General features: G+C 40.8%; 1 protein-coding gene across 1 annotated transcript; it reads right to left on the reverse strand.

The window, feature by feature from the left end:
• Nucleotides 1–5,059: 5,059 nt before the first annotated feature.
• On the reverse strand, nucleotides 5,060–22,582 carry PERP (p53 apoptosis effector related to PMP22). The gene is made up of 3 exons (XM_008995152.5): nucleotides 22,275–22,582; nucleotides 10,915–11,055; nucleotides 5,060–6,553 (listed from the first exon to the last, which is right to left on the reverse strand). Exons 1-3 carry the CDS (start codon nucleotides 22,486–22,488, stop codon nucleotides 6,327–6,329), a joined length of 582 nt encoding a protein of 193 aa, XP_008993400.2. The 5' UTR covers nucleotides 22,489–22,582; the 3' UTR covers nucleotides 5,060–6,326.
• Nucleotides 22,583–23,831: the final 1,249 nt, after the last annotated feature.

Raw genomic sequence — 23,831 nt, forward strand, 5'->3', positions numbered from 1 at the left:
CTGGGATGACCTCCCAGATAAATCACCTACTACCAAGTCCCTGTTCAGGGATGCAAATTAAAGCAGCATACTACTAAAAAACAGGAAGTGTTCAGACTGATGATTATAATTCATTTCAGCATATTAATGGTTCTGTAATTTGTATGGTAATAACAAACAAAAAGCAAAAATAAAAACCCTTAAACCATGTTTACCTCTGTATTTCCCAAATGTATTTGCATAGTGGTTAACAGAATGGACTTTGTAATTAAACCAGCCAGGCTTCAAATTATAAATGCATTATTTATTTTGAAAATCAGTAACCTCTCCAAGGTTCAGTATCCCTAACTCTAAAATGGGGATAATAATATATCTACAAAAAGATTATATAAAAAAATAGTTGAGTGTGGTGTTACGCACCTGTAGTCTCAGCTACTCCGGAGACTGAGGTGGGAGGACCACCTGAGCCTGGGAAGTTGAGGCTGCAGTGAACCTGAATGCTGCACTCCAGCCCGGGTGACAGAGTGAGAGCTTGTATCAAAATATATATATGTATATATAATACACACACACACACACATTAATCTGGAACATGGTTTCTTTTGGAATTATTTATACGCATTTCTCTAGGGAAAATTGAATCTCTTATCTTCCACTAAAAATACTAGATTATAATTCTAGTGGTGGCTGTTTTTTTTAAACAGAAATCTTAAAGACATTTGCAGAATTCCAAAGGAAAAGAGGTTCTTATCAGTTAACTCCAGCAAATAAGAACCTAAGTTAAAAATCTCAGCTTGGCAATGAATATAAGCTCAAAAACTTCTTTGAAGATAATTAGTTTGCCTGTTTTTGAAACTTCTTCATTCTGAGCAAATGGTTTTCCAGGATAATGTATCTGTGTTTTAGAATGTTGAAGTTGTTTATACTTTGTCTGCCAGTCCTAACTCATGCTGTGATGACTCAGTCATCCGCAGGTCGAGAGGAAAGATTGGGTTGCTCTGTTACCAAAGTAAACACTAGGGCCCAAGTAGAGCCTTTTTCATTGATCACCTGCTAGCGGACGGACTGTGCAAATGGGCTCCCTCAGTGAGAACACGTATAGCTGCCTTTATTCTCAAATGCATCCCTTGTATTACAGAACTACATAATCCGAACATTCTTCTAACATCTTCTTAGAACAAAAAAACTATTGGGTGAAAGAACATGAACAACCAGGCATGTCTGATATATAAGCTCCTTATTACCAAACAAGCTGAACTGGGATGACTCAGACAGTGGTTTAGAAGCAGGTTCTCTTCTTGAGGTGACTTTCCTTTAACAGTTCAGCTTTGCTATAGTCCAAGGATAGCACCACTCTACCCAAGAATCAAAGAGACAATTCACTCAGAGATTCCCAGAGAGCCCCTCTAGGGCAATTAGGCTAATAATTAGCCAGTTGCAACTAGAAGCTTATTGTTAGTCTTTGCTATCAGGAAGCATGGAGGTTACACTCTGAACTGAGAAACTTCAACATAGTATTCCTTTTTTAAAAAAAAATATGTATCATAGTTTCATTTAAGGCACTATGTATTTGCAGCAGAAAAAAACAAGCATCATTTGACTTAGCTTAGCCTTTGTGATGTTTCTGAATGTTGAATTTACCCTTCTAACACATAATTGGAGAGTGCAGGGAGAGGTCTATTCACACTTGTACTAAATCCCTGACATTGATGGAAAAAGATAGCTCTGTGTTTCTGAGCCCAATAGAAGACAGTTTGGGAGAGGTAACCGTGGGGATATATGGAGTGGGGGAAGAGGAACAAGGCTTGACTGACTTCTTTCAACAGTCTGGCAGTAATTTTCATCCCTCCTGGGGTTTGTGTTTGGACTGGAGACTGTTCCACCGTGGTGTCTGGATGCCCTAATCCCATAGCCAGTGCTGCCTGGTAGCATTGTGTAATCATGCCCTTTTGCACAAGGGCACCTAGTCCAGGGTGCTCTTGGTGGGAGGAGGCTGTCAGCCCAGAGGAAGGGTCACCTTTCCCTAAATTACAGCAGCTCTATTAGGAAGATCACTCCTGAGTGAGAGCCCGTAAGTGTGCTGCATGGCTAATGTACTGCTCTGAGACAAAGGCGGTTGTCTTGTTTGGCATCTGCCAGGAATTCATTTAATCATGTTGACGTCTCCAGTCTTGATGTGTCCCACTTCTTATCACCTACTCATCTTCTGAAGAGGATATTATTCCAATAGTAAATTCTATAACATGAAATCAATGATGCAAATGCCAGTGTCCTTCATTTCTCACAGTCATCTACATCTGCACTGAAATCAGTTTTTCTTTCATGTTTTTTTTTTTTCTTCCTTGAGAAAGGATTAAGCATTGAGGTGTTGCTTGACTTTAGAAATTGGGTGGGGTGACATTGGGGAATGCAAACTTTCACTGAACATTTCAACTTGAGTATCTACTGACTATCCAGTATAGAAAGGATAAAATAGGGAAACAGATGGTACCCACATGGGACTTCCTTTCAAAGTCTCACTAGGCAATTTACTTTTAGTTATGAAATTCAGAGTTTATGTTTCAAATCTAAGTATTGCCTCTTGAAAGTAACTTAATTAAAAGCAGTTGATAATAGCAGGTTAATTACCTTGAGTCTTTGCCCTGGAAAAACTGGCTGGGCAACCCATTAGACAACTATTATGATTATATGATGACTCATTATCACGAAGAAAATCTTGTGCCATTTAAATCAGCAGTATTCCATTTCTTCACCAGAGAACTATCTCTAAATACATGCACAAGCTCACACACTTCTGAGTTTCCCTTTGTTTATTTTTGCAGCTAACAAGAGTGTTTTTGAGGTTAACAACAAAGCACAGGATAGTACACGTGGAAGATCATTGACATGACTGGATAGGAACCTCTTTTAATTTCCCTTTCTTGGCTTTTTCCACACCCAAGGTGGATTATACTCAGCACTGCCACACCTAGAAAATACACCCAGATACCAGAATTGCAAAATTCAGGAAGAATGCACCGCACACTGTATCCAGGCAAGCCAAGCTCACCCAAGGATGGTCTCAGAAAGCAAAAGGCTCTGACCATCGACTGATGGGGCTGCAAGCCCAGCCTGTCTGCAGGGATTTTTAAACCTGAATGCACACTAAAGATATAAGATAAAGCAATCTTTTGACCCCCATAGACTTATTTTTAAAACTCAACTGTAAATAACTGCTGCAGGAAGAATGAGGAAGAGGGAATTTAACAGAGGAAGTTAGGACTGAATCCGTTGTCTCAACTTCCCTAAGCAATCCACTTACTGATCAGTGCTTCCAACTCAAGGAGTATTTAAAATTTTTTAATTAGAAAACCTTCTATCAATCAAAGAATCTGGAAGGAAAGGGGATCATTTATAATGATTTTACAGGTGAGGATATTGCGATCAGCAGGGAGATGACATGCCCAAGCTGGCACAGATAGCAAGGACCAAAGTTCGGATGAGACTCAAATATGCCCTTTCAGATGTGCTTAGAGAAACCAGTCAGTGTTCACATTTACTGTATTAACAGGCATGTCTTTCAGTGGGAGTCTGTAGTAAAAAAAATAAACCAAATTCATGATGACTTTATTTTCCATTGTTTTCATTTCCTTAAAAAAGGAAAGCCTATTGAACTTGATTGTTAGTTCTTCAGTCTGTGGTTTTAAAGCTAAGTTATTACACCTGACAGCTACCTTGTGTGAACACTGAAAGACCTTGACATATTACTTCTTTGTTATATTCAGCAGTAAGTGGCACTTAGCATGTCTGGCTTCTTATAGAGTGAAATAATTGCTTAGGAACCTAAAGCTGCTTATTTAAAGGATGGGGACCCAGTATAATTACTGAACCAAAAAGCATCTCAGCTTTACCATGGGAAATCTCATGCAATGCATTGTTAGTCTTCAGGTGGTTTCTCAGCCCAATTCTTCATTACTTTCCAGAATCCTCTGGAACTTCTCTGCTGTTTATGACATAAAGGTATCTGTTTGGTGAATTTGAACCTACGAGGAATGGAGAATCTAGATACTATAACAAGGCTGAAGGAGGTAGAACATTTCAGCAAAAGTAACAGACTTAGTTTATCTTTGTCATAAATACTTTAGGTTGACATGCTTCTATTATATGAGGATCACTGGTCTCAGGAGGTTGCATTTTTTTCTAAATGTGTACCATTAAGTTATTGTGTCATTGAGGAGGGGAAGAAGAAAGTTGGATGGGAAATAATACAAAGACAAGTGCACGTGTCAGAGAAGCTTGTAAACTGAGTCATTTTCATGTGTAACAGGAGGCCACATTTCTTAATCTCTAGATATCCATTATCTTCTTGAATGAGCTGTGCTAATAAAAGATGGAATTTTTAACATTTTTGATTACCACTTCAAATTCTCCACCAGTCATGACATAGTTGTGTGGGCTTCTGTTTTCAATTTTGGTATAATCACCCAGATTACATTTGTCTATATTTATGAGAAACATTCACCTCGCATTTTGAAAAGCATAGAAAAATTCACTGCCAAGGACTAGCTGGCCAACAGTAGCCCTAGGGAGAAATATTTCCATTCTCTCACCCAGCCACTCTGTACCCATCCTCACACTGACATACACCATAGTGAAAGTAACCTACGATCTATGATGAAAAAAAAAAAAATGATAAAATAGGAAGGTGGGCAAGAAGAAAAGAGACTGCTACCCCACTACCGGAATGGAAGGGGACCCCATCCCAAGGAGCAGACTTCAGCGAAACTGCACAAATGGACCCCTGGTGTCTGAACCTACCAGAAGTCTCTTAGTCCATTTCCCCGTGGTTAGTAGCACTGTAGAGATATTGTTTAATGTGTGCATAGGGTATTGTTTATTGAGGAAAAAGTTCAGGGAGTAGGCTATTAGAATTCATTAACCTCCACTCAAAAATCGGTTTTGGACACCTAAAATGAGCAAGGCCCTTAAAATGGAAAAACAAACAAAAACCCACTTTTTGTTATATCCCATGTTCTTGTTACCCATTTTTAAAAAATTCCCTTCCCCAGATTTGAAAAAAAGAAAAACTACAAACTGGAAACAAGTTTAGAATACCTGGTTTATTGGGAAAACTTCATAATACAAACTACAATTGGCTTTTTCCACAACTTACGAAATAATAATGTGATATTTAAGATGAATTGGTTTTCATTATGTAAGTAGAAATGGTAAAAAATCGTAATAATCCATCTGATGCATCATACATATGCTATTCAGAGAAACTCAAATCCCCAAATTCTCCTGTGGCACGTTTTACATCAAATATTATAAATATGTTTACCAAGAAAGACCAGGATCTTAACTATATGTAGGTTTCTGCTTAACAGTTGCAAACTATCGGAAGCCTGTGTATATGACAGAGCCCAGATAAAGCTGAGATTTAGAAAAGTGAGCCGTTTATTCTCCTGAGGCTGTTTTAGTGGCACTTTTGTGACAGGCATGGCCCTCCTAATGCTTTACTACACAGCCTAACCAGATCTACCAGTCATGATAAAGTAGACCCAGTTCATCTTTCAATCCAGTCTACTCTGGTTCTGAACATATAAACACAAAACACTACAGATTTCTTAATATAGCCTTTTCCCACACCCTAACCCTATAAAGAACTTTAAAAGACACAATTTCATCTAAATATTTCACACTTAAAAGAAAGCCTTACAAACTACAGCAACCGGTTTGGACCACAAAACAATGCTTTCCTAGACGACATATCGAGTCAACATGAAGCTTAGCAAAAATGAATTATTCAGGATATTAATGAAAAATTCTCACAACCGATATGCATTTAGGAAACTCTTTTGCTTTCCTTTAATAGTTTGAAGGCTTGAAAAAAAAACTTTTTTTTTTTTTGCATTTCTTTTAGACTATTGAGTCATTGACAATTTTTAACATTATCTTCCTCTTCTCCTTAGACCTTAGCAGACCCATCCATTCTATCTGGAAATAACAAGAACTTGATCAGATTATTAAATCTTGGAAACCTCATTTTTACCTTACGAAGTGTTAACATTCATGTTCATATTCTCTTACAAATATAGTATAAATGTTATAGATAGATAAAAGGAAATATTGTGAAATTAGTTAAATATTGTGTAATTAGTGAAAAGACACAACTTCACAAAACGTAATAAAAGATGAACATGAAACTATAACACTACTTTAAAAATACTTTCTACCATATTATTTTAGCATTTTTGACTGGTTTACTAATAAAAACACTGCAAAAAAAAAAAAAAAATGGGTTCAAAGTTGCCTAGAGAAACAGTTTCCTGTCTGGAGTCCATCTCAGTAGCAGTGATTTTCTCAAGTTAGGCAGAGGTGTAGAAGTACCTAGGCTTGGCATTGCCCAGGAGGTCATCTTCGTAGTTTGGGAGGCAGCAGAAGAAAAAGGCACAGCCGATCAGGATAATCGTGGCTGCCCACCCAAAGCCATAGGCCCAGTTGTAGATGTAAGTGATAGCGGGGTTGGCGTGAAGGTTGAAGGTCTGGGTGTACTTCACAGGGTAAATTACCAGGGAGATGATCTGGAACACAGCTAAAGGGAAGAAAAAAATCCCAAGCTATGAATGCATACATACGTGAAGGAATGAATACACAGTAACGACAGATGAACTCCTTCCACCAAATTTCTGCCTTAAAATAAGCATAAAATCTACCTGGAGGCAGAAGGAATCTAGGTAAGCAGATTCTTGACTACTGTGTTTAAGAGATGCCTGGCACTGGGCCGGGCGCGGTGGCTCACACCTGTAATCCCAGCACTTTGGGAGGCCGAGGCGGGTGGATCACAAGGTCAAGAGATCGAGACCATCCTGGTCAACATGGTGAAACCCTGTCTCTACTAAAAATACAAAAAATTAGCTGGGCATGGTGGCGCACGCCTGTAATCCCAGCTGCTCGGGAGGCTGAGGCAGGAGAATTGCCTGAACCCTGAGCCGAGATTGCGCCATTGCACTCCAGCCTGGATAACAGCAGCGAAACTCTGTCTCAAAAAAAAAAAAAAAAAAAAAAAAGAGATGCCTGGCACTGAGCAATATCACACACACATGCCAAATAGGTGAAACGCCCACAGAAGATAATTGGAAACCATTCTATATTACATAAGCATTATATACTAAAGCAAAACAGTGCAAAACTGTGGCATATAATAGAAAGCAGGACAGTAAAGAACAAACTATTTTTTCATCGTTGTGTTTCCTATACCAAACACATACTTAATAGGTTTAATGTTAGCAAAAATTACATATATTTATATATATACACACACACAGGCATGCACACGACTCGATATTCAGTAACATATCACTGGAATATTCATTCAATAAGTAAATGAAACAATGAACTAATATTGAGAATGGTCAAGGGAGAATCACCAGAAAAGCCTGCAGAGGACGTGGGAATCTGAAGAGGAAACAGACGTGGAGGGCGCGCAGCGGGAAGGGCATGAGGAGGTACGGTGGGGACAGGAGAAGTAAAAGCAGCAAGTGATCACGGTGCTTAGGGAGGTGTGTGTGAGCGGGTGGAAAGCAAAACCGGAAGATTTCTAAACTCTGGTATAACAATCACATTAGTACAGTTATTATTCATCTTTCTAAAGGTATTTAAGCAATTTCAAATAAAATGAACATTACTGAGTCTACTTTCGTGGTTTTTTCAGTGGACATGCATAATTTTATAAAGCTACAATGAGTACATACGTGTGTTCTGCACACTTTTAACATTTATATGTGCATTGCCATGTCAAAAGGTCTGAACAAATTTTAGCTTTTTAACCATAAGACACTACCCTCCACAAGGAGGGACCAAGTGGCTGTGGCCTCCAGGAAGTTATCAGGGAATCCGATGGTAGTCCTCACCACCATTTTTTCTACCATCTAAATTATTTTCTACAGCTCCACAGATGTACCCTGAAGTCCTTTTCTTTTTCTTTTTTACTGCTAGAAAGGCTATAGATGTTTCCGTATCTTCATTTGTTGCTTCTAATTCTTAACAACTAAAACATTCCTCTTCTCTTGCAATTTACAAAGGACAATCTTGGGGCAAATCTTAAATACTTATCTACTTCTGGTATACTTTAAATAGCAAACTCTTACTACTTAAGTTTGTCATTTGCCACCACATACTGTGTAAGGCACAAAAGCAATGCTTCTCTACGCTGACTTCTGATTTTCTTAGCAATAAATATTAAATGTTGCTATTTATCCATTCTGGCTCATCATGTATGAAGTCTTTATAACAGTTTGGATGAATTTCTGCAAAATTTAAATTTATCAGTATTTAATTTTTCTGATGTTTAATATAAGAATATACAAAAATTTAAAATAACTGTTTCACTGAAACGTATCTTATAAGTCAAATAGGCCTTATTCTATATTACCACTAAAAATGTGTTGAGATTTCTAGACGTTTTATTCTTCTAAATACATTTTCTATTCTATTTTTCATATTTGCTAAAGGAAAGAATGAGTATTAAATCACAAAATGAAAACACTGGGTTAAGCTGATTGTTAAGCTGTAAATCCGTTGACGTTCACTGAATTAATTTTCTTTACAACAATAACTCTGCTACCCTGTCACTGTGGATGGCCATTGCTAGATCTTTTTGTTTTAATGCTATGTGACAGCAACAAATGACAGCGTTTTACTAGGATATTTTTTTATTCTGGTAAAATATACATAAAATGTGTCATGTTCACTTTTAATTGTTCACTCTAAGTGTACAATTCAGTGGCATTAAGTAAAGTCACAATATTGCATAACCGTTACTGCTATCTATAACCAAAACTTTTTCATCCATACATAAACTCAGTATCTCTTAAAAAATAACTCCCCATTCTTCCCTCCCCGCAGCCCCTGGTAACTTTTATTCTACTCCCTGACTCTGTAAATTTGCCTATTCCAGGTAGCTCATGTAAATGAAATAATATATTTCTCCTTCTGTTCCAGGCTTATTTCACTTAGCATAACGTTTTCAAGGTGCATCATGTTGTAGCATATATCAAAATTTCATTCCTTTTTGTGGCTGAATAATATTCCACTGTAGGGTATATACACATTTTGTTTGTCCATCCGTCCATGGACACTTTGGTTTTTCCACCTTTTGGACGTAGTGAATAGTGTTGCTGGAAACATGGGTTACAAGTATCTTCAAGTTCTTGTTTTTAATTCTTTTGGATATATCTGTAGGAGTGGAATGCTGGGTCATATAGCATTTACTAGGATTTTTCAACTAACATTAATGTCTTAGTGTGTCATTTCTTTTTCTTTTTTCCTTTTTTTTTTTTTTTTTTTTGTTTGAGGTGGAATCTTGCTCTGTCACCCAGACTGGAGTACAGCAAGGCAATCATGGCTCACTGCAACCTTCATCTCCCAGGTTCAATTGACTGTCCTGCCTCAGCCTCCCACGTGGCTGGGATTACAGGTGTGCACACCAAGCCCAGCTAATTTTTGTATTTTTAGTAGAAACAGGGTTTCACCATGTTGGCCAGACTGGTCTCGAACTCCTGACCTCAAGTGATCTGCCTGCCTCCGCTTCCCAAAGTTCTATGATTATAGGAATGAGCCACCATGCCCGTTCTTAGTGTGTTATTTCTAATGGTGATTCAAACTGGCATCTACAGGAGTTTTCTAAGACATGGGAAAGGAAGATACATCAAATGTGTTTCTTTGCTAGGGTCTCATAAATTTGAACTACGAAAATAACCAAGTAGAAAAGAAGGTGGGCATAAACCAGGTTCTTTACATCTTTTGTGATTCCAAGTCATTTCTGATTTTAAAATATTATTCAAAATGCAAACTTTGAAAATATGAGGATCAGGAAGTAAACTTTATTTTTAATCCAGAGAAACTGCCAAATGTGCCATGAAGACGGCCAGGCTGTGTCTGCACCAGCCGGTTCTCCGAGGCACTCTCCTGGCTTCCCACTCATCTGTGTTGCCTACAGCTCTACCAGCTTAACTCTTCTAAGCTCAGGGAATCAGCACAAAGAGGCCTTCCTCCTGGCTCATGAGTGTTCATATAGACCCCTTCTAGTCATAAGGCTTCTGACCTGTTTCCAAGACCATCTGCTCACTTTGTATGTGTGCCTCAGGTCTGTGGCTCGATTTTCTGTTTTGGTTCGGTAAGCCTAAACTGGTGTGTTAAGAAATGACCTGTGGCCTCGCTTTGCTGCTCTCAGCACCTTCTCCTTTTCCCTCCTCAGAATGTCCAGTTTTACTTCTGAATCTAGCTCTGTGGCTAGGGTCCTTCCCCTTTGACAGATTTCCCTAGTGCCAGGGACCTGACTAAAATTTCCAATAATTCATCTCCTAAAATCCTAGTTCGTACTCCATCATAAGTGTTCACCCTGGCCCTGCACACGTGAATAACTAAATTTCTTCACATCACCTGTGCCTGGACCTCTGTCTCCTCGCACAGGCCCCATGCTACAGATTCCAGTTCCGGCCCCTCCCAGGGTCTTCTATCTCACAGCAGAACACCATTTCAGGAACCACACCATAAGATCACAAGACTCCACAAGGGAAATGGTTCAGGAGCATTCAGGTCCCCTTGGCAGAGGGCTCACAGCAGGCCAGGTGATGGAGATCACCACTTTTCCAGGGCTGACACAGCCTAGTTTCTTGGGTAGAGGAGTTAGTCGATAGGGCCCCTTAAGAGACATACTGGCATGCAGAGTGACACCCTGGGGGTAGGGAGTACAGAACACTGCCCGAGGCACAGGAGGAAAGTGACCCAGATCTTAAAATACATCTTTCCTCTGTCACTTCTGTCCTTAATGATACATTTTCTGAGAACAGGTTAGAAACTGTAATTGTCATGGGTCTTCTTTGTGGAATTGACCATTACTAAGTTGATGCCTACTGAATAAATAAATAAAGACTTGGTGACACATAGTCTTACCAGCCAAGGCAAGGAGACCTCCAATCACTCTTAGGAAGACAAGCATCTGGGGTCCACAGAGGGCGAAGAAAGAGAGGATGAAACAGATCACCAGGATGATGAAGCCACAGAAGAGCATGGCAGCTGCTGCTCTACCCCACGCTGCAAGAAATGAAAGAAACAGCAATTAACAAGACAGACATATCAAGTTTAGAAATTACTTATCACAGTATCAGTAGGGTTTTGGGCTTTTTCCCCCTACTAGTTATGTTTGGATGGAGGGACAGTTTTTCTTTTGACAATACTTTAGCATCTCCATATTTCAAGAGAAGAATAGGCAATTAATATGTAAGAGATTAATATACTGAGACTCAGAAATGCCTTCTCCCTGCCTCTAGTTTTTGGCAAAAGTTTACATCTCTGAAATGAAAGTCAAACTTCATTAAGCTGTTTTTCATGTGATAAGTTTGCCACATAACAGGTTATATTTATAAGGTTCATTCAGGTTCTAACTCAACATGATCCTAATAACATTTTTGGTACTGAACAATCCAAATTATATACTCTTTAGGAAATGTTTTAAATACCTTTAAGGGATATTTGTTTCATATTAATGTTTTGTTCCATGCAAAAATAATCATTGAAAAAATATATTGATGTCTAGGCAGAGGTGTTAAATAAAGCAGTTTAAGTGTGGAGAAGTAGCTCGACCGTGTGACCGGCTTGGAAGAAACTACTTTTCTAAATTTCTGCCTCAATTTTAATTTCTTAGGTATTCAAAATGTGTTGCACAAGAGATCTTATTTCTCTATCTTTCCCGTAAAAAAAAAAATCAGGATGTGATGGAAATCAAGTTCTAGGTTTGAAGGCCTAAGGAGCACCTCCAGCCATGGGACATTCTATCCTGCACTGAGGAAATACAGGGATCCCTGCTCTCCACACGCATGATTCTAGTCAACAATGCCTATTGTTCAACCCACACTGAGTGTTAAAATCTCTTCACACACGACCTTTCCTCTCGCAGTAATACCTCATAACATTCAGAACATGCATTAGCTCAAGGAATCCTCACAACAACGACTTTTTTTTCCCCATTTTATTTATTTATTTATTTATTTTTAAGATGGAGTCTTACTCCATCACCCAGGCTGGAGTGCAGTGGTGCGATCTCAGCTCACTGCAACCTCTACCATCCGGGTTCAAGTGACTCTCCTGCCTCAGCCTCCTGAGTAGCTGGGATTACAGGCGTGCACCACCATGCCTGGCTATTTGGGTTTTATTTATATATATTTTTTAATTTCAGTAGTTTTTGGGGTACAAGTGGTTTTTGGTTACATGGATGAATTGTATGATGGTGAAGAGTTTAGTGTACCCATTACCTGAGTAGTGTAAATCTCACAATAACTTCTTAAGGTGCACACTGCTATTGTTTCTATTTTGGAAACGAAGGATATACCTCAAGTTCAAAGAGCCTGCTTATAGCCACACAGCTAGTAAATGGTTTAGACAGAATTTGAGTTCAGCCTGTTTGAATCCAAAACATAACTTTTTAAAAGATATAATTTACATGCTATAAAGTTTGCCCTTTTAAAGTGTATAATTCAGTGGTTTTTACTATATTTACAGCGCTGTGCAACCATCTCCACTAACAATCTAGAACATTTTCATTATCCCAGAAAGAAACCCCATGCCATTAGCAGCCACCCTCCCTCCCCTCTACCTCCAGCTTCTGGCAACCACAGATCGACTCTCTGTCTCCATAAATTTGTCGATTTTGGACCTTTCACATAAATAGAATATCATATACTATGTGTCCTTTTGTGACTGGCTTCTTTCACTGAGTATAGTATGATGTGGTTCGTCATGTTACAGCATCAGTCAACACTTCATTCTTTTTCCTGACTGGTTAATATTCTATGGTATGGATATGCCACTTTAGTCTATCCATTCATTTGCTCGTGGAAGATCATGCACGCTTAACCTGTTAGCCTTCACTGCATTTGAAAAGGAGAGTCATGAGTCACGTACCCTCTGCCTTGACGTTACCCTTACTCAGTAACACAGCACAGCTGACAGTATTTGTCCTTACTTAATTCTAGGTCATTTGACTGGTCAAGGTGAGGCAAAGATGTGAGCTGGCAGAAAGAGCAAGGGTATTGGAGCTGCGGGACCCCGTTTGTACCCTGCCTCTGACCCTGCCCCTGTTGGCCATACTCCAGTCTCTGCATCTGTCAACCAAGGCTAAAACTGCCTGTCCCAAGATGATGGTGAGGAAGAAAGCACACCACTGTAGTATCAGTTACTAACTCCCCAGCCTTCGCAACTCAAAACGTTCCTCCTGTGTCCCTGTGACTTTTCTCCAATACCTCATGTTTTTATTTTGTTCTGCATTTGCAAGGTTCTGCACCATCCCATAAAGACTGTTCCTCCACCATCTGATGCATTTTTTTCTCTTCGTCTGTTAGAGACAGACCTGAACTAAGGCTCCACGTGCCCTTCTCCAACTCCATGCACCTTCCAGGTCTTCTTCTAGATTCATGAATGACTGGGGCTCAATAGATTATTAATGAGATGAAACACTTTTCTGTCCCAGGAACACTGTTTTCACACGAATCAGGTCAGGATAGTGGTGAGACCGTACCTGATTGGGCCTAGTTTTATATGGACAGTTTTTATTACTTTCCTCCAAATCTTCTAGCTCTTCCTGTCAGACCACTGAGTGATTTTAGAGATAAGGTTAAAATGGGAACATTTATTTTAAAATAGAAAGGAAAAGGAAAGCCAAAACTCGAAACTCAAGAAGTCACTTTTCTCACTTTTGCCTTGTTCTTCAAGTAAGATAACTTTCAAGAGAACAGAGACCGTGCTTTGGAAAGAACATTAATTAATCAGACCTCTCAAAATATAGCCACAGACCACAGAGGCAAAACAGGCAGTGGTGCTTCTTAAAAAGATACTAATTCCTGCCTGGTGTGGTGGCTCACGCCTGTAATCCCAGCACTTTCGGAGGCTGAGGCGGGCGGATCACGAGGTCAAGAGATCAAGACCATCCTGGCCAACATGATGAAACTCAAATACAAAATTTTAGTTTCTACTAAATTTTTAGTTTCTACAAAGTTTTAGTCTGTACTAAAATACAAAATTAGCTGGGCATGGTGGCGCATGCCTGTAGTCCCAGCTACTCGGGAGGCTGAGGCAGGAGAATTGCTTGAACCCAGTAGGCAGAGGTAGCAGTGAACCAAGATCGTGCCACTGCACTCCAGCCTGGCACCTGGTGACAGAGTGAGACTCTGTCTCAAAAAAAAAAAAGATACTGATTCCTGTGCCTCCCTCCAGACCTGCTGAGTCAGAGCTGGCAGGCAGCACCCAAAAATCTGCATTTTAGTCATGTTTCTTACATCCATAAAGTTTGAGGACAACTTAGATGATTAAAGTCTTTATTAAAACAGATGTGGCACTACCAAAAAGGAGTGTACAGCTTTACACATGTGACCCACTGTCAATCACAATCTCATTCTTTAGACTTTTTTAAATGGCCACTGCTAATCGTTGAGTTCAATTAAATCCAATGGTTAAATCAGATAAGCAAAAGATTTTTATGTTGTGAGTTCACAAGTTTGAAACTTTGCAATGAAATATATCTATATATGCATGTAAAAGAACGCAAACATAATTTTAAAATTGCATAGCAGAATGTGAGTTTTCAATAAAAACAGGCAAAACTTCCTAACAAGGAACCTATTTCAATAATAAACTTTAATAATCACAGATAAAGATTGAAAAGTCTAGCTAAATAAATTATATATAATATTTCTATAAGGAGTAATATTAATAATTTTACTTATTTATTTGAGGAAAATTAACATAAAAAGATTATTACTATTACATTTCATCTAACTTCATAGCTGAAGTATAATTTATGCTTAGTTTCAAGTGCTTGAAAGGAATTAAACCAAAGAAATAATAAGTGAATTCACCTAACCTAAAGCCAACAGGTGAACATAAATGTAGGAATATTTTAAGATCTTTTCCCATGCTATGTTAAAACAATTCGGTGAATGTCTTGCTTACTTAAAGTGCTGAGTCTAGAGAAAATCAAAATGGAAAATTAAACAACATTTTGTCTTGAGAAAGACTGCCTTGGAATTAGAACATGTAAAACCTGCTCCTTGTATCACGGAAACACCCACATTGAATCACTTAACTATCATTTAAGACAGGAATCTTGGCACAGTTCCTAAAGATCTGGACTAATGAATAGCAGATGTCTTCAAGTAAAGCGATCTGCCTTCTCATGTCAATGACTGTTTAGTCCATACCAGGTCTGAGCAGGGTCCTCCCAGCCCACTGTTTTGTCTGAGAAGGGGAGTATCAGATGTGAAGACTTAGGACATGAGTATTCTCCATGACATACATTTGTGAAAGTTAATAACTTTATGCCCTTGGTAGCTGTGGTCTCAGTTACCCAGAACAAACCTAATATCTACAAACTGACCAAACCCTTTGGGAGCTGTTTATATTTTTATGTTATCTCATGGTTTAAATTATACCGTATTTGCCAACCCCACTGGAAAATATCAATTTTGAGAAATTGTCCTAAAGCTACATGTTCCGTGATTCAATAGATGGTCCTCAGCTTTTCAAAGGCAGACTATCCATCTTAATATGAACAAGTTTGTCTTTCATTACTATTTTATATACCAAATGTGTGTGTGTGTGTGTAAGTGTATGGGAGAGAGTAGAAAGGATTCTCATTTTCAATGGTCATCCTCTGGACTGAGACCACAAAAGCATTCAGTACTCCAGGTAAACAGACGCTGTGTTTCCATGTAGGAATGTTTTTGTTTGTTTTATTTTCTTAAGGAAAGATCAATTTGGTGTTTTATATATGTAATATATTATATGTCCTAACTTTATTTTCTAAGTACCACTTGGAAAAGTTCATGTAATCAAAGAAACCAGCAGCATTATAAATCCAATTTTAAGTGATATTCATTAGATGAACAATAGCTTATTAAAGTTTGCTAGCCCTTGCAAAGATTCAACATTAAATCAAGAACACGGAAACCATTTAATGGTCACTAACAAAACTCCTAGGAAGTGTTTTTAAGTTTTTTGTATGAAAAAACATGCTATGTTTTTTTCCAGAAATTACATACAAAAAAACCCCAAAATGCTGCAAGGTAAATACAGCCAGGAAAAGGCCAGTAAGATCAACCAGAAGAGCAAAAAAACCCAGAAAAAATAAGTACCTTAAATGTCAAGCTAGAAATAGACCAACCACGGTGGCTCATGCCCGTAAGCCCAGCACTTCAGGAGGCCAAGACAGGTGAATCATGTGAGGTCAGGAGTTTGAGACCAGCCTGGCCAACATGGTGAAACCCTGTCTCTACTGAAAATACAAAAATTAACTAGGCGTGCTGGCACACAGCTGTAGTCCCAGCTACTCAGAAGGCTCAGGCATGAGACTTGCTTGAACCCGGGAGGCAGAGGTTGAGGTGAGTTGAGATCGCGCCACTGCACTCCAGCCTGGGCCACAGAGGGAGACTGTCTCAAAAAAGAGGTCAAGCTAGAAATGATCAACTGAAGCTTGAGAAAAGAAAATAAACTTTTAAGGCAAGAAGAACATTGTTAATATTTTTTAAATTGTTGGTAAGACTTCGGAGATTATCACTAATTTCTCCCGCAAAGGTAGTCCTCCTTTTAACGAATCTGCTGCATTCCTCAGTAGTTTTAAATGTGGCCTACCATCTTACTCGGTGCCCTGTAACACCAGTGTGGCACCTGACCAGAGTCCAGTCCTTTTCCAGAATACAGGACATCTGTCAACAATACCAAAGATTCTGTATCATCCAAGATTTTGTCACATTTCTTCACATGTTTCTATAAGTCTCTTGAAGCCAAACAGACAAAACTGGATAAAACCACAGTTCAAAAAATAAAAAAGATCCTACCTACAACTAAATGTAACCATGAAAGAATGATATATTCCAAAATATAGTTTTGCATATTCAATGAGGAGGTGATCCACAGTGATTTGGCCAGTGCTTTTGAAACTTAAAAACCCTTGCCTTCTCTGGGAAGTAGTTAAAATGCAGATTCCAGTTTAGTAAGCCGGCAGCAGACACTGGATGTCCAACAAACACCCACATAATTCTGCTGTGGCTCGTTTACCCAATTTGAGCCACAAAAATCTAGAAGACAACTCAGAGCAGGCCCCCAAAAATTTACGTCAAAAGACACCTTTCTGCAGAAGTTCAGGAAGGCAATTAAATGGCTCAGCAGAGATGGCAGGGAGAATACATGGGAGAGCATTCCATAGTTGGTGTGAAATTCTTTACATACTCTGCGTGGTCTCAGGAAACTGATTACTCCATTGCTCTGTTACTTTAACCCTTAGTAACCTTCTTTTAGAGGATTTATCTAATCAACAAGGGAGAAGTCATTCTATACAGGAAGGAGTGAAAACAGTAAACAATCTAAAGACAAGATAACTACTAGTGAATTTCGGATCTACCCTCAACTATTTGAACATCTGTCAATGAAAGAAGGCTGGAAAGTAGGAATTACACTGCTTTGTCAGTGTAAGAGAAGTACCTGGAAATAAACTGTATTATCCAGGGAAAAGAACTAAGTTGCTGAATAAGGGACGGACCTTAGTCACAGGTGCTGTGGATGGGTGCAGGCTTTGGCCAAAGCTTGACTCCAGTGTACTTTAATTCCCTTTTAATTATAACATCCCAGGAGTCTGCACCCCTTTACAGGACAAACACAAGTTAGGGGACACTGAGAAGGAACTGAGGCTCTCTGGGGTGGCTACTGCTGAGTGAGGCACGTGAGTAATGAGTGGCCTGGACTAGATTACTGGGCCCTAAATGTCTAGAGTTTATAAATCATACCTACTTTAAAAATTATTCAATCAATAAAGTGGCCAACTTTTCAAGTAGGCTTCATCCTGGGGATGCAAGGCTGCTTCAACATTTAAAAAAAAAAAAAAGTGGCCAACTTTTTTTTTTTTTTTGCTGTGTAAGAACTTGATTGTATACCTGCTCGTGCAAAGATAATCTGTCTGCTAATGCCTAATTTCATAAATTAGTAACAGTTTTTATTTTATTTTTTTGGAGACAGTCTCACTCTGTCACCCAAGCTGGAGTATAGTGGCACGATCTTGGCTCACTGCAACCTCTGCCTCCTGGGTTCCAGCAATTCTCCTGCCTCAGCCTCCCAAGTAGATGGGATTGCAGGTGCTTACCACCATGACCCGCTAATTTTTTTGTATTTTTAGTAGAGATGGGGTTTCACCATGTTGGCCAGGCTGGTTTCCAACGCCTGACCTCAAGTGATCTGTCTGCCTTGGCCTCCCAAAGTGCTGGGATTACAGGTGTGAACCACTGCGCCCAGCCAGGAAGAGTTTAATACCTTTCTCTATCACACTCCCCACTGAAAAAAACCATGATCTCAAATTTAAGTCTTTTCAGTCAGCGGTCCCCAGCTTTTTTGGCACCAGGGACCAGTTTCATGGAAGAAAGTTTTTCCACAGACTGGGGTTGGGGGGTGGTTTGGGGATGATTCAAGTGCATTACCTTTATTACATACTTTATTTCTAGTATTATTACGCTGTATAATATATAAGAAAATAGTTACAGAACTCAGCATAATGTAGAATCAGTGGGAGTAACAGTCCGTGGCCTCAGGGTTGGGGACCCCCCCTTTAAGAGGAATTTAGCCTAATGTAAACTATTGACTTCTACTTACTTTTCTTATTTCTTGTACATTTCGGAGCCACAGGGCTAACTGACCTAAAACTATTTCATGTAATACTGATTCTTTTGACTTGTCCAATGGTGATTTCATGTTAAAAAAAAAAAAATCTATGCATTCTGCAGTATGCAAAGGGTGTCTTTGGTTAAAACAACAACAACAAAAACAGGGGCTGTGCACTTCCCAGTTTGGATTCAATGCAAATCCTCACTGACTTCCTGTTTCACTCTGGCGCATAAACTTGTCTCCATTATTCTTCACTTGAACAAGCTGGAGCTTGCCCGCCAGTTTGAAATCTAAACAGTTGGGCCAGGCGCGGTGGCTTACGTCTATAATCCCAGCACTTTGGGAGGACGAGGCGGGTGGATCAGTAGGTCAAGAGATCGAGACCATCCTGGTCAACAAGGTGAAACACCGTCTCTACTAAAAATACAAAAAATTAGCTGGGCATGGTGGCACACGCCTGTAGTCCCAGCTACTCGGGAGGCTGAGGCAGGAGAATTGCTTGAACCCAGGAGGCGGAGGTTGCGGTGAGCCGAGATCGCGGCATTGCACTCCAGCCTGGGTAACAAGAGCAAAACTCTGTCTCAAAAAAAAAGGAAATCTACACAGTTGAGGCTGAAAATGTCCTCCTGATGTATTCTTTCTTAGAAACTGGAAAAGAAGGTGCCAGCGGTGCAAAACTAGGATGAGTGAACATGCATTTAAACTTCACATTTTATTTATAGGTGAAATTTGAATGATTATTTCAAACATTAATCTATAGATTTTCTTTTCCTGTTTTGACAAATATAAACCACGATTTTTAAAAAATTCAAACAAGCACGCTTTAAGCTGGGTGTTAATTTGGCCTGGTACTATCATGCCAAAGACAATATTCAGCGAATAATTTGGCACATTTACAAGGAAAAATGAGGTGACTTGGTCATCTGAAATTCTTAAAGTGTCAATAACAGTAAAATATATCATCTACTTTTTATATTGTTCTAAGGAACTATTTACCTTTATATAACATCCATATTCATTAGGATTGTTAGTACTTGCCAGGAATAACCTGTGTCGTCACTACCAAAATGAACATATTGTTATGAATATCAAGTATTAAGAGAAGTGTTGAAACACTTTGTAATAAAAAAGTCTACTTTCTTAATTGTTACAAGGGTAAGTCAAAATAATTACTGCCTAGTACACATCAACAAGTTTTCAAATTGGATGTACACACTCAATTCTCGATGCGGAGATCTCATTTTAATCAGCGCCATCAACCTTATTCTTTGTTGCACAGGATACTCTGTGTTTGTAAACTGCTTACTTCATTTTAGATCAAGTACAAGCTCATGTAAATATATGGTTTTCAGTAAGGCCTTACTGAGGCTACCTGAAAATCTCGAGTTCATAGATGCCTAATCGCCTTACAGTGTCGGTATACACAACTTTTACAATTGTGAGGCAAAACTAGCCAAAGTGCACGCAGGCAATGAGGCAGAAGTCTAACAAGCACGTAAACTCATCTTTGACGGCAACGGCCAGAGGCGGCTCTCTCCTGCTGGCTCCATATCTGTTCTCTTCTCCCCACAGCCACCTCACAACAGCGGATCCCAGATTCATGATTTGATTCTAGATCTTGAGCAAGAGCCATGTGTAATGCATTACTGGCACTTAATTACCTTTGCAAAGGTAGCAGGAATAACTAATTGGAGTTGTTAAAGCTACTCCCATTTCTGAAAATCAGTCATGCTGCATTATAAACAGATTTTTCAAGATCCACCTAGAAAATCAAGCTCTTCCAAGGACCAATTTCTATGTCAAACTGAAAAACTATACACTGGTTAGTGTTTTCTTTACAATGAAAAAATTAACATTTTAGACTTCTGTCTAATTAAAAATTCAAGCAAACTAAGAAAAAAAAACCCTGCTTACTAGCACTGTATAGTCTAGGGTGGAACAGCCACACCCTAACAAGGTGAGCTCATCCTGCAAGTCAAGAGAAATAAAAATGGCATTGTGAATGTTTCACAAGAGGGCTGTGGTCACAGCCAGAGCCTTGCAGGTCAAATCATGTCCCGCAGTCAATGATCACGGGTTCTGCCAATATCCCCCCCACCCTTCGAAGGCACACTAACCTTCCTTCATAGGTGGAGGATGTGTATACTTTGGGTCTGCATTAGTCTTTGGAGTAGGGTATAATTATCAAAGTCTGTTTAAAAACACACACGCAGACCTGTTAGGTCCCCTGCAACAGACTGAGTTCAGCTGCATTTTAACTAGAAGATAGAGGTATATTATTTCAAAAAAATTAATTCCCTTTAAAAACCTAAAAGACTGGAGATGATACAGACCTGGGCTGGCACAGTGTTCTGTCAAGTTTTCAGAGAAGAACACACACAAGCTGGAATTTTCTTTAGTATTTCCATTTTATTACCTGGGTAATGGGGACCATGCTTCCTTTTGTGGGGAAGTTCATCATGAGAACTTCCAAAGGATTACACAAAAGAAAGGACACCAAGCTGCTAATACCGTTCCCCAGAAACACAAATAAACAGGATTGGATTGGAAGCCCTGGGCCCCTTTAAAGAAAGAATCAAGTCAATGGTAATACTAAGAAATGAAAAAAGGCAGGGTAGTTCGCTTTCTCCGTTTAAAACTATTAAATCCAGTAGGTAAAGCCCGTTTGGCTCTAAGATTGTATTAGGCTCACAACCCCCAGCTCCACCCACACACACATTGCTAATCACAGTAGACCCCAGCCGGGATTCCCAGCAGTGATTCCCTTCCACCCCTAGGCAAGGGGAGGGGGCTTCCCACTGTGAAAGAAAATGCCTTCTCGGCCTGGAGCCACTCCCAATCCAGACTTTAAGCGAGTTAAGCAGGGATGCTTCCTCCATGCTGGGAAAATGGCACGCAGTACTTCTGCCGGGTAGTTTAATTTGTCAACTCTGCTTCACTTCGCGGGTGCAGGGAATGTGTTTGCTGTTTAGATTTCAAATCAGATTAAAATAATTACGTTTTCTAAACAGCAATCCCATGCTTAAACCAAAGGACACTCCCTAGAGCAAGAGCTAACAAGAACTAGCCTGACCGGTAAAAAGACTGAGGTGTCTATTGAAATCGTTAACTGCTAAAACTGCCTGATACGGCTTTTTTGATGGGAAAGTTTCTTTCAGCTATGTCAAGTTAAACGAATCCACTGATATTCGAGAAGGCAAGTTATTTCAATATTTATATTTGGATCATAAGAAGAAACAGGAGGAAGAGAAATGGGAAGAAATTTCAGGCCTCTAAGAAACTTTGTTCATTTTATTTACTCATCTAAACCTGGAAAGGCTGAAAAAATCTTTCGTACGTAACTGACAAATCCCAAGGAATAAAACTACAGTTTGAACCAGGGCAATTTTTTTTTCTTTTTATGAGCTTGGTGTTGGCCACCCAAAGCTACTGCTGGTGCATTTGGTTCAGGTCAGATGCACGAACCCGAGCTCGCCTTACACAGGTATTCTGAAAAGCACCGGCTCCCCGGACCCTGTGAGGGCCCATCACGCGCGGCGGCTTTTGCAGGCCGCTCAGCCCCGAGGGCTTCCTGGAGGCGGCGGCGGCGGCGGAGGTGGCGGGCGGGCACTCACCGTAATCCATGAGGCTCTGACAGCCGTCCTCGTAGGACCCGCTGCCGCCGCCCTCGTGGAAACATCTCCACCACAGCGAGGACGTCTGGACGTGGTCGTTCGACTGCAGCCAGCCGCGGCCGGCCAGTGCGATGATGTCGAAGGCGATGGCGCTGAGCAGGAGCAGGGGCAGGATCCAGCGGCAGCGCTCGCAGGCCAGGCCGCAGCGGATCATGGTGACGGGCGGCGCGGGGCCAAGCGGGGCCGAGCGGGGCCGAGCGGAGCGCAGCGGGACGGAGGAGCGCGCGGGGCAGGCGGCGGCGGAGAGTGGCCCGCGAGCGCGGGCGCCGCCACAAAAGGGAACAAGCCGCAGGGAGGCGGCTCCCGAGGACGCCGCTCCGGGCGGCCACACCTCGATTCCGGTGACTCAGAGCGCGCCCGCCCCGACCTGCCCGGCCCGGCCACGGCGGGCGGGGCCGCTGGTAAACAGGCGGGGCTCGGGTGACCCTGGGCGGCGGCAGAAGGCGGCCCGAGGGCCCCGCACGTCCCCCGAGCCTCCCGTCCCGCCCACGTGGTCTTCTCCAGGCTAGTGCGTTTCTTCCTGGCGCACCAACACACACACACACACCTGTGTATCAGCACAGCGCCAGCCAACCATCTGACCCCGGTGTCGCCTCGTGGCGCGATGGTCAGCAATGCCATATTTGAGGGGTGTGCTGATTGCTCCTGTGGATAAAGGCTGCACTCCTTTGCTCGCGTGCACCCCAACCCAGCCCTTCCCTGACCCCCGTTGACAGAGGTGATCCCTTCCTCCCAGGCTTTGCCTTTGCACTTTGGACCGTGACTCCCCGGGTACTCATGACTTTGCAGGCCCGTCTTTCCTGCAGGGTTGCCAGCTTTTGGGAGGCGGAGGCACTGCTGAATATATATATCTGTGTGTCCCTGGTGTCCAGCACCGTGACTGGATCCCAAGGGGAGCTCAGTGAATTTGATGAATGAACATGTAATGTAACAAATGTTCTCTTTTCGGAAACGCTTCATCTGGCTTCCGCAGGTAATTTCATGTCGCCTCTGCTGCAGTCCACTTCCTATTACGAATCTCTAACCTATTGAAACTTCACTTTCTCTACTATTTCATTTACTATTTTACAAATAAAAATCACACATCAGCGTGCAACCTGCATCTAGAATCTGCCTGTCCCGGGTTGTCCTGGGCTAGCTCCCGCGAGTCTTGACTCCTCAGGTGTGGCAGGGAGGGTGGGGCAGCAGCCGGGTGTGCCGCTGAAGACAAAGGAGTCCCTTGTCAGGCCCAGTATGGAGACCATTGAAAGTCCTTAATAGCCGGACTTAGAACCAATAGCCATGTCTGGGATCTCGGTGGCCTTGAGCAAATCACTGAAACATCTCATGGGGGCTGTGTCTTAACCCTGTGCCTGCAAAGATTGCTTCTGAATCCCTTACGTTTTCTGTTAATTTAATATAAAAGCAGTGGGAGCTATTGAAAAATATATAAAATTGTATTCCAATTTGGTATGCTCCATAGAAACAGAATACTATTTGACTTATGCTATTTTCTGG

Source organism: Callithrix jacchus, chromosome 4 (assembly GCF_049354715.1).
Source record: "Callithrix jacchus isolate 240 chromosome 4, calJac240_pri, whole genome shotgun sequence".
In the NCBI taxonomy this organism is placed as follows: Eukaryota; Metazoa; Chordata; class Mammalia; order Primates; family Cebidae; genus Callithrix; species Callithrix jacchus.

What these genes read in the sequence shown, in the direction of transcription:
- PERP (XM_008995152.5), bottom strand. Translation starts at nt 22,488, where the DNA reads ATGATCCGCTGCGGCCTGGCCTGCGAGCGCTGCCGCTGGATCCTGCCC. An exon ending in TCAGAGCCTCATGGATTACG is followed by an intron (nt 11,056 to 22,274) that starts GTGAGTGCCCGC and finishes CATTTCTTGCAG; the next exon opens with CGTGGGGTAGAGCAGCAGCT. An exon ending in AGGTCTCCTTGCCTTGGCTG is followed by an intron (nt 6,554 to 10,914) that starts GTAAGACTATGT and finishes TCTTCCCTTTAG; the next exon opens with CTGTGTTCCAGATCATCTCC.